General features: G+C 37.8%; 1 protein-coding gene across 1 annotated transcript; it reads right to left on the bottom strand.

The window, feature by feature from the left end:
* Positions 1 to 6,593: 6,593 nt before the first annotated feature.
* On the bottom strand, positions 6,594 to 10,206 carry LOC100805067 (universal stress protein PHOS32). Its single transcript, XM_003540027.5, has 3 exons — positions 9,302 to 10,206; positions 7,176 to 7,220; positions 6,594 to 6,927 (listed from the first exon to the last, which is right to left on the bottom strand). Exons 1-2 carry the CDS (start codon positions 10,062 to 10,064, stop codon positions 7,213 to 7,215), a joined length of 771 nt encoding a protein of 256 aa, XP_003540075.2. The 5' UTR covers positions 10,065 to 10,206; the 3' UTR covers positions 6,594 to 6,927; positions 7,176 to 7,212.
* Positions 10,207 to 12,245: the final 2,039 nt, after the last annotated feature.

Here is a 12,245-nt window from a genome sequence, read left to right as displayed (position 1 = left end):
TCTTTTCTTTTTTAAGTTTTATGTTTATCTTTGATTTTTACTGATTAAAAAAATATTATTTATATAAATTTTAAGTTAATTATTATAAAAATAAATATATTTAATGTTATAATTGAATACAACAACAAACAACAACAACGCCTTATCCCACTAGGTGGGGTCGGCTACATGGATCAACTTCCGCCATAATGTTCTATCAAGTACCATACTTCTATCCAAACCATTAATTTCGAGATCCTTTTTGATAACCTCTCTTATAGTCTTTTTGGGTCTTCCTCTGCCTCGAATTGTTTGTCTTCTCTCCATCTGGTCTACTCTCCTCACTACAGAGTCTACCGGTCTTCTCTCTACATGCCCAAACCACCTAAGTCTATTTTCCACCATCTTCTCTACAATAGGCGCTACTCCAACCCTCTCTCTAATAGCTTCGTTTCTAATTTTATCCTGTCGAGTCTTACCACACATCCACCGCAACATCCTCATCTCCGCTACACCTACTTTATTCTCATGTTGGCTCTTGACCGCCCAACATTCTGTTCCGTACAAAATCGCCGGTCTTACCGTAGTCCGATAAAACTTTCCCTTTAGCTTGATCGGTACCTTTGCATCACATAACACCCCCGATGCTTTTCTCCATTTCATCCATCCTGCTTGAATGCGATGATTCACATCCCCTTCAATTTCCCCATCATCCTGTATTACAGACCCAAGATATTTAAACCGTGTGACTTGAGGGATAATATGGTCTCCTATTTTCACCTCTGAGTTAGAAACCCTCCTTCTTTTGTTGAACTTACATTCCATATACTCCGATTTGCTTCTGCTTAGGCGAAAGCCATGTGTTTCTAGAGCTCGTCTCCAAGTTTCCAACCTCTCATTCAACTCCTCCCTCGACTCTCCAAGGAGGACTATGTCATCTGCAAAAAGCATGCATCTCGGCGCTATCTCTTGGATTTGTTCCGTGAGGACATCCAGAATTAAGGTAAAAAGGTAGGGGCTAAGGGTTGACCCTTGATGTAAACCAATTGTGATGGGAAAATCGTCTGACTCTCCACCCTGTGTCCTAACACTAGTCGATACCCTATCATACATATCTTGGATAGCTCGAATATATGCAACCCTAACCCCTTTCTTCTCTAGAGCTTTCCACAAAATCTCTCTAGGCACTCTATCATACGCTTTCTCCAAGTCAATAAAAATCAAGTGCAAGTCTTGTTGGGCCATGCGATATTGCTCCATCACCTGCCGTAATAAATAAATCGCTTCCATGGTCGACCTTCCCGGCATGAAACCAAATTGATTCTCAGTAACTTGAGTCTCCTTTCTTAATCTCCGTTCGATCACTCTTTCCCATAATTTCATGGTATGACTCATGAGCTTGATTCCCCTATAATTTGCACAATTTTTTATATCCCCCTTGTTCTTATAGATTGGCACTAACGTGCTTCTCCTCCATTCCTCCGGCATGCGTTTTGACCTCATAATTTCGTTAAAGAGTTCGGTGAGCCACTCAAGACCTCTATCTCCAAGAGTTTTCCACACTTCAATAGGTATGTTGTCTGGCCCCACCGCCTTACCATTACTCATTCTTTTCAACGCTTCCTTTACTTCCTGTTTCTGAATCCGACGATAGTACTTATAGTTCCGGTCCTCTTCTCTTGTGTCTAGACTGCTAGAGTCATATCCATATCCATCATTAAATAAGTTGTGGAAATACGCCTTCCACCTTTCCTTGATATCCTTTTCATGCACTAAGACTTTGCCTTCTTCATCCTTAACACACTTTACTTGATCCAAATCTCTAGTCTTCCTCTCTCTACCCTTAGCAAGCCTATATATAGATCTTTCTCCGTCCCTGGTTCCTAGAGCTTGGTATAGTCCGTCAAAAGCTTGGGCTCTTGCCTCACTCACCGCCTTTTTGGTTTCATTTCTAGCTATCTTATACTTATCCCAAGTTTCAGAATTTCTACACCTAGACCACTCCTTGAAACACTCCTTTTTTACTCTAACTTTGCTCTGAACATTTTCATTCCACCACCACGATTCTTTACCCCTAGGTCCAAAACCTCTAGATTCACCCAACGTCTCTTTAGCCACTTTAATAATCTCTTGGGACATCTTGTTCCACATATCATTTGCACTTCCTTGTGATTGTCCACACCAACCCTCCCATATCTTTTGTTGGAAGATTCCTTGTTTCTCACCCTTCAAGTGCCACCATTTGATCCTTGGTGCTACCAGAGGACTTCTTCTCTTTGCCCTATCTCTAATTCTTACATCCATAACCAAAACTCTATGTTGGGTAGTCAAGCTCTCTCCCGGGATAACTTTACAGTTCAAGCAATACTTCCTATCAGACTTCCTGATAAGGAAGAAATCTATCTGAGAACATGTCCCTCCACTTTTGTAAGTGATAAGATGTTCCTCTCTTTTCTTAAACCATGTATTGGCTATAGAAAGATCCAAAGCCTCTGAAAACTCCAAGATGGATTTACCCTCCCCATTCATCTCCCCTAGGCCAAAACCCCCATGCACCCCCTCAAAACCTCTAGCCACGCTACCTACATGTCCATTGAGATCCCCTCCTAGGAAAACTTTCTCTCCTTGGGGTATATCCTGAAGTACCCCTTCTAGATCCTCCCAAAATTTTACCTTAAAGTGTTCTGGTAACCCAACCTGAGGTGCGTACCCACTAATAACATTAAAGGTGTCCTGTCCCACTACCAATTTTAAGACTATGATACGATCTCCTACTCTTCTTACATCCACGACATCCTTCTTCCACTCCTTGTCCACAATAATCCCTACCCCATTTCTTGATCTGATTTTTCCGGTATACCACAGCTTAAATCCCGAGTTGTCTAATTCTTTCGCTTTTTCACCTGTCCACTTAGTTTCTTGTAGGCACATAAAATTGATCTTCCTCCTCACCATAACATCCACTATTTCCATAGATTTTCCAGTAAGTGTGCCTATATTCCATGTACCAAAGCGAATCCTCCTGTCATGAACTAGCTTCTTTACCCACACCCGTTCACGAAAATGTGGGAACCCTTGCTTACTTTTCACTACATCCAGGCGGCGATGCAGCGGCCCTTGCTCTTTTGACACTGTACTCGAGCCATACAGCGCGTTGCTTCCGGGCAACGACCTAGCATTCACATTCTTACGTAATTGATCCATGTCATAGAGATTCGACAAAGTTTAACGTTGGCTGTCGAAAGCCTAACACAACCCTCTCCTTTTATCCGGGCTTGGGACCGGCTAAGAATAGCAAAGCTACCCTAGGCAGGATTAGCTACCCTAGGCAGGATTATTTAATGTTATAATTGAATAAGCATAGAAAATCTAATCAATGTACTATTTGTTTCTTTTTCAAAATATAAATCTGTGTTGTCGAATGGGTAGTAGCAATGTTCTCAATCTGCTTTGTGTCTTCAACTCTTCGTTTTTTTGTTCTTTGCCTTTTTTTTTAGATCTTCTTTAGATCTGTGTCTTCTTCCCACTAGGTAAGGTTTGTGATCACTCCGCCCTCGTTGTGTGGTTTGCAATAAGTGGGTGCTAATCTGTTTTTTTTTTTTCTCTCCGCCTGTGCTGCAACTGTGCAGATTTTTATTTTGATTCTTTGTGGCAATGTTTGGACCATTGTATCAGAATATTAGATGAGTTTATTTGTTTTTTTAAGAAAAAAACTTGTTAATAATATCTTGCAATTGGGAGGTTGTATTTTTCCTGATACGGTGAATCGGTGATACTAATGTGGTGCAATGGTCTAATCTAATTAATAGCTTTACCTTATAAATCTGTCAAGCCTTTCATTGTTTACATTTGTTATTTTTTAACTTTGAATATTCTTCTCCAAGCTTGTAGATTTTATGCTAATATTTTGTTTAAAAGAAAAAGAAAAGCTATGCAGTTTTATTTTTTTGTTATTCAGTAAAAAATTATTATGTATAATAAAAAATATTAATTTTTATAAAATTATCTTAAAAGTAATATTGGCAATAATTTGAAAATTAGAAGAAAGTTTTATTCACTTGAGTACATCTCCGTTAAATTCTTGACTAGTGCTTTCTTAGGTTTCTTGGTTTGGTTTAGGGTCAGATGATGGTGGAGGTAGATCTTTTCTTTTGGTAGGTAGTTTGAGTTTGGGTTGGCTAGGTTTAGACTAAGTCGAGGGTTTTGACTTGGCTTAAGTTTGCTCCCCTTAAGTCTGTTGAGACAATGCTTTAGACTCCTGATCAATTGGCTGCTTCTTAGCCCCTTCCTTTTGTCCTGCCACAAACTATGGTTTCTCCTTAGGCTTTTTCTTAGCCTTTCTCTTGATATGCTTCTGAGTATATTTTGGGAAGTAGTCTGTTATCCCCATCTTAATAAAGGTCACACCCTTTAGTTGTGTGACACCTACAGACGATTCCAACATAGACACATCCACCCGATCACTCCTTATGATCCAAGTGAAAAGCACCTCATAAGGAACAAGGTTCTTCTTGTCTAAAATCGAAGGAATAGAATTTTGTACTTCAATATTCTAATTATAGAATCTCTTACAATTTCTACAATGCCAAATAGTTCCAATGATGAAAACAATGGCAACAAGAATGGTATCCTAGACTTGAGGTGACCAACTAGCATAACAAATAGAAAGAATAAATGAAATAAAGGATTTATCTATTCGTATGTTTAAAAGACTTTCAAGCCATTATCAAATCTTCAACAAAAATGGGAAACACAACAAGTGATTCGAGGTCTTACAGGCCATTTCACAAAGACTGCACATAGATACAATGTTGCAATCCTCACCCTGAAGTTTTTCATTGGTAGGAAGCTTATCCATCAAAGCTCTCCAAACCAAAAACCAAGGTGAAGGCGAAATATGTTGGTCCAAATTAATTTAAAGCACTGATGTGAAGGAAGAGACAAATTTAAAAAGTTGTAGGCTGACTTAAAGGATAAGTTCAAAATCAATACCATGTCAAACTAACTTGTCTTTCAACGAGCATATAGGAGAAAAGGGTACTCCTTAGAGATGACAACTGAATGGAATGGGGACGAGTATATGATTCCCCATCCCCGCCTCCCTATCCCCATCCCTATCCCTAGCAGGTATAAGTTTTGGTTCCTCATCCCTATCCCCTATCCCTACCCGCTCTATAATTTAAAAAAAAATAAAAAACATAAAAAATATTACACGTACTCATACTCATCCTTGATCAAAACGGATATTCGGCGTCAAATTCGAGGTGGGGATACTTGCAAATATGATATTTTTTGTCAGGACTAGTGCTCCTAATTTTTTTGGAGTGCATACAAAAATCGAGATTGGTTGTTACTTTTTATTCCCTTTTTGCTATTTCATTTTTTTGTCAATTTTTATTTAAGGTTATTTTATACACGATTAAGTTTTATTGTTCCAAAATTTAAATTATATAGGTATAAACGAATGTAGGTAATGACTAATCCATGGAATTGGTATAATAGTGGTCTCACTGTGTTCACATGTAAAAAAATAACCCATTTAGCATGAAAACATGTGCTCAATTGTCTCTATATGTAAAATTTTCTTAGGTCAGTTGTAGTCACATGCTACAAGTGATCAATCATTCTCATTCTTAATTATATGAGTGAGAATAAGAAATTATGTGAGAATTGTGATGACCAAATGAGACAACTTATATGATTTTCTATGATGAATATTTGAAAATTTTAATATAAAAAAGTTAATACAACATTTACCGGATGCAACTAATAGCCAATTTTTTTCATTTGTAAACAGTAAATATTTATTGCTCAGCTACTCTGATCACTATGTAATGACAAGCAACGATAGGAAAAAGTTAAAACAAATAAATGAAAGCCTGTTTTCTTGAATTAAAAAAAAAAAAAGATCACGTTTTCTCCAAACCTCTCACAAACCCTCCCGTGTCAGTTCTTATTTCTTGGTTCCTTCTATTTTTTTCGCCAAATACTTCCCCATTCTTTCTTTTCCCAATCCATAGAACCACATCTTTCTCGGCTCCTATTTTTTGCCAGGTGTAGCATCATCTCAATTTGGCTTGAGAAGGTGCATCCCACTCAAGGAGAGAAGAGAAAGCCGCCACAAGCAAAGAGAAGAAGGCCTTATGCTTGACGATGGGGGAGCCATTTCATGTATTTTTTGGGGCACGATTGCGAGTGTCATTGTCGCTGGATCGACGCACCTTCGTCACCCAATAAAATAAAACACATTTTCAACAAATATTGGTTAATTAATTCGATAATGTCTAGTCACTCAATTCAAGTGACTATTTGGCGAAGTCTTATAAAACTATGTTCACCTCAAATAATCTCCAAATTCCATTTAATTATATAATTAAGAGCAATATCATATTCAAACCAAAACCTTCAAAATCTACCCAAGCCAAGGTTGTGTCCATAAAACTGCCCTAAAAACTCCCATTTACAAGTATTATCCAGGAAAAAAAATCCAATCTGTTAACTGTTTCAAGGATTGACTAGTGACTACTACGAATTATCGTTATTATCAACATTATTTTACCTCAGTTCATGCGTCTGAACAAGGGGTAAACGAGCTGACATGTCCAAAACAGTTGTTCCACCAACACAGCTCTATAGAATTATCTAAATAGCTAAACAAGTGCTCGTCATGATAATCTGATTTCCAACAACATACAGAATGGGAAGAAAATAACCCCAAAAACAGTCACAGGCAAACTTGTACATCTACATGAAAGAGTATATACCACTTCGGAACCAAAAACAATCTTCAAAGGCCTAATGGAACCGAGATCACATCAAGCCATACAAAATCATCCATAATCTTTCCACAGTTCATATGCAGGAAATGCTCTATAAGTACAACCTGACAGGAAGAGAAAGAGAGCACTCTACAACCATTTCCACCAATCCCTTCGGATTAGAAACATTCTGTAATCCAGTGGAAAAAATAAAACAAGGGGGAAATTAATATGCATGGAATTTATGAAGTTATTTCACAAGACAGCTTAAACAAAAAACATTAATAGTTGTTATCTAAACGGCGGTGAGCACTATAGGCCCAAACAAAAAGAACAAAGGGAAGAATAAAGAGCCTGACCCCATCCAATTACAAATATAAAACAAATTCTTTAAACAATAAAATGCAGAATAGGGACAAAAAGGAGCTAAGAGCATACCTTCAGAGACAGGGTTGAAGTGATGAGTTGGCTCCAACTAATCCTCTGCCCAAAGCAACCATCAAATATGAAGTTAATTTTCAATTTCACAACCAACATAAATGTATTACACATCGATGAAGTAGAAAACCAAATATCAACAATTCAACATCTTGAAATCAAGGGCAAATACAACTCTAAATTATACAAGTGGAATATACAAAATAAGATTGATCTGTTGGAAGCCTCCAAAATTAAGCAAAGTATACTTCAAATGATTTTTTGAGAAACAAATTTATTGAATCAACATTCAATCCCAGAAATACATAGAATATTCACATTAACAGAAACTATACAGTTGATTTATTGCATATAGTATACATGACAAAAACAACAAAAATATGCAAACAAAACTAGACAAACATGCTGAGCCATGTATTTCAACATTTTCTGGCAAAACTCATTAAATGCTGTATTGAGAATTTGAGATAGAATTACATCTGAGATTAAAAAGAGAAAAGTGGAAAACCATACACAACCAATGATAATTGATCATCATGGGTCACATACTTCCCTTAGAAAATGAGAAAAAATCAAATTATTTTAACAATCTTAACTAAAAATCCACTCCAACTCAGCATTTACTCTGAATCCAGAGCAAGCTGGTAACATGTTTATCAAACATGTATAATGAATGATAACTAAGTTTGGTAACTTAATAATATTGTATTTTCTAATTCAACCACAATGCAGAAACAAATGTCGATAGGGGACCAAAGCAGGCAGGGATTCCTCTGATATACATGAGTACTGTACTCACAACAGTTAGCCATAAAAGACTTAAACATGCCATGAACCAGAAGGAATACAATTCTAGTGTAATGTGCCTCCCTTACAAAAGGCAAGATTTATGGAATACCTAGTCCAATCAATCAATTCATGAACAATTTGGATGCATTTGCCATCCCATATCATCAACAAGTCAAACCATACAATAACCTTCAGAAAAGAAAAAAAATGAATCCACACCATCAGAGTAAAAAATATAAAAAATAAAAAATCATGCATGCAACTTCAAACCCCCATATTTCACTCAACACACCATCCACATTGATTCTTGAACCACAGCAGCTACTCACTCCTCAATACTAACATGGATTCAAACAATCCACCCAAAAAAGATTCAAAATAGAACCCAAAAACCCTCCCCCTTTCTTTGCCTCACAAGATATCAAGAACCCAAAATATCCACACCACCAACACCAAGCCCAAGGGCTCGGCCAAAAACCAAAACCCTAATCAAGATGCACTAGCCATCACTCTATTCAACATAATCACCAAGCTATCACATCAATCCATAACATTAATCTACATTCCAAGATTTTAAATTTGCAGTCCTTGACATTGCAGACAAACACGGGCAGTGGCAGAGAGCCCAAAAACTTGACATTGCAGTCAAAATCAAGATCACAAACATCTTTTAAACCTTGTTACATTCCAATAATAACAAGCAAGGTTTTAACTGTCTGCAGCCACAATGATTATAGCAAGGTTTTAAAAAAAAGTTGGTCACTTTGCCGTAAGGTCAAAGGTTGGTGTTATGTTTTGGGCCTCCCTAACTGCCATTGTGAATGCATCAGCTGCGTCTGCTGCAATTTCTTACAATATCAAGAAGGGGAGTGTACTAACAAAACACTCCTAACACATACAAAATTACTTGAAAACTACGAAATCAAAAAGATAATCATTAGATAACTAGATAAGTAATAGGACCAAAAATATTTGTAATTCCAAATAAATTTCAGCCAATAATAGAAACGTGTTCAAAAATGTGTGTTGGGTGTTAGAGATTGTAATCATTGTATTGCTAACATTTCTCTATCAAGAAACACCACGAAACAGTGACTTCAATTTAAAACTTTGATTACAACTTCAATCAATCAACGACTTCAAAACCCAATACCTCTAACCTTTCTTAACTGGTAGGACCAAAAAATTCATAATTCACAATAAGTATTAGCTCGTGTTCAAAGTTAGAGCATTTCTCTATCAACCAGAATTTAAAACCTAGAACACAATAACCACAATTTAAAACCTTCATCACAACTTCAATCAATCAATCAACGAATAACCTCAAAGCCCCAAACCTTTCTTGTGCGGCACCGGCTGGATCACCGTCTCGCCCTCATCCCCGTCCTTGAGCGCCACCACGGCCGAGGCCGTGGTGGCCGCCGCAACCACATCCTTATCATCGGGATAACGCACCACCACAACAGGACAAACACAGTGATGAACGCAGTAATCACTAACACTCCCAAGCCTCCCATCGCTGCCACGCCTCACAGCGCCAAACCCTCTACTCCCCATAATCACCGCGCTCAACCCAAGCCTCTCCACCTCCAAGCACAGCCTCTCCTTCATGTCGTGATCCTTCACAATATGGATCTTGAACGGAATTTGCGATTCTCTCAACGGCTTCGCGAGATCCGCGGCCTTCGACGCCGTGAAGGCGTCGAAGTCGTCCTCGAGCTTGCGTTTGCTGTTGCCGGCGTTGGCGTGGTCGTTACTGTTGACGGCGCTGACGGCGTCTTCGTCGGAGTTGGGGTCAGTGTTGATGGAGAGGTCGATCGAGCCCCAGTCGGCGCCGAAGAGGACGTTGGTAGGGCTGACGTGGAGCAGGATCACGGCGTCCCCGGGGCGGATGTAGTGCTGCACGGCCCAGCGGACCGCGTAGGCGCTCTCGTCGGAGAGGTCGACGGCCACGCCGATTTTGCGGCGTGCGCCGGCGGTGGGGGTGGGGGTGGCGGCGGAGGAGGGGTGGTGATGGCGCGGGGAGGAGGGGTGGTGGATTTTGATCTGCGGGAGCTGCGGGTCGGAATCCAGTGTGGGAGGGTTCTGGTGGGTCTGCATTGTTTTTTTTGGCTGAGAGGGTTCTAGAGATTGTTGGTTCTTTTAGTAAAAGAGAAGAGAAGACTGAGGTAGTGCGTGAACGGAGGAACGGGGTTTGTGTATTAGGTAAAGTTAACTGATGAGATTGAGATTGAGATTGAGGCATTCGTACGTCAATAAATAAAATTGGGAGTGGAGAGGGGAATTACGAACGAGTTGGGCTGTGGTGTATGGGTTGGGCCTACCTAATGGGCCCACTGTAAGGTTACTTTTGATCTTGTTAGTGGCCCAAGTTGGTATCGGTGATGCCATTGGAGAGAAGGTCAGAAACTCAGAAGTCAGAAGGAAGGTAAATACTAGAATCATAGAATGTGATGTTAATTTAAAGACAAAAACACAATTTTTATTATTCTAGTTTTATTAGGATCTATAACCTATATCTTATGCACCCTAATTGAAATTGAAATATTAACAAATGTGGGGAATGTAGGTGATTGTGATGGGGAAACAAAAGATTCGGAGCACACGGAAAAAGAATGAATGTCTGAATTAAATGCAAAATTTTGCCACATGAAAAGGACAATCTAAAGCATGATGATTACTAACTGCATGCAGCTGAAAGATTCTGCTTGATCCCATCTCACCTAATTTATCGGTGATGCTATTAATTAAATGCAATTTGCAAAGACGATAGAAAAATGTTAGGAATATCGTATTATCTAGCAATTATTTTATTATTTATTGAAATTAGCTAAAATAAATTATAAGGTTCACTAAAAAAAAAGCCTATTCCCGAACGCCAAAATCCGTCAAAAATATCAAAAATTGATTGGTAATTCAAAATTTTCGATCCAGAAAATGATTATAAAAAATTTTAACCAACGGATTTTTCTCATTCGTCTAAAATTTTCAACGAAAAGTATCAATGGAAATTTTTTGACAGAAATGATCGGTCAGAACCTTCTAATGAAAATATCCGTTAGAAAATTCGTCAAAAATGTTATTTGTTGTAGAATTATTTATTTTATTTTTTATTATTTAACATCAATAATTCAAGATTTATTTTTTGTATTTATATTATTTAACATCAAATTTTTAATTAATGCGTACATATAATGAACGAAATACTCAAATTCATAAATTCAAATGCAAATAGTAAAATAGATCATTAAGTTAAAATGAAAAAAAAAATGTAAAAGAAAAACACAATGTAACCAAGTCATGAATAATGAGCATTAAAAATTCAATTTTAAATAAAATACAATGATGATTTTATTTCATTTCAAATGGATACATAACCATCTATATTAGGCTGGTCCACCAAGTCTAGCTTCATATGTCAGATGAATAGGCAGATGCTTCATTGAATAGAAAAAACTGGGGGGAAATATTCTCTCTAACTTGCACAAAATGAATGAAATATTTTGTTCCATTCTACTTAGGTCATCCTCCATCAAAGTTGTAGAACACAAATCTTTTAAGAAATGACTTATTTCAATATGTGAATTTAAGACGTGTGGTGGTAATGAGCTAAAAGCAATAGGAAGCATACACTCTATGAATACATGACAATCATGGCTTTTCATCCCATGCTTGGTTCCCTTATCAACATTGACACATCTCACCAAGTTGGAAGAATAACCATCTAGGATTCTTAGTTCTTTTACCCATTGACACACTAACTTAGTTTGGTCTGCAATTAGAGTGTAATTTGCTTTTGGCTTTAATAACTTTCCATTATCCTCCGACTTTAGCTCCAAGTCTTTCTGCCTAAAATACAAAGCTAAGTTCATCCTAGCCTTTTCATTGTCTTTTGTCTTACCACTAACATGCATCACAATGTTGAATATGTTGTCAAATAATTTTTTTCGATGTGCATAACATCAAGATTGTGTCACAAAAAATTATCTTTTCAATACAAAAGATACTTCTTTTTGTCTAATGATGACACTCACCATATTCGTGTATTGTTGGTGGTGGCATACAAGTTTCTATGACTTTGGGCAAGTCCTTAACCACATGCCAAACTTGTGTGGGTGTCAACATATGCGGTGGCTCATCCCTTTCTACTTTCCCTTTTTCAAAGGCATTTTTGTTTCTCCTAAATGCATGACCACTTGGTAAGAACCTACAATGGTAGTCAAAGCAAGATGTTTTCCCCCCCATTTGCAAACTGGAAGGCCTTTATGTCCTTCATGTAAT

Source organism: Glycine max, chromosome 12, assembly GCF_000004515.6.
Source record: "Glycine max cultivar Williams 82 chromosome 12, Glycine_max_v4.0, whole genome shotgun sequence".
In the NCBI taxonomy this organism is placed as follows: Eukaryota; Viridiplantae; Streptophyta; class Magnoliopsida; order Fabales; family Fabaceae; genus Glycine; species Glycine max.
The sequence above is the reverse complement of the archived record's forward strand: the minus strand, read 5'-3'. Positions and strand labels throughout refer to the sequence as shown.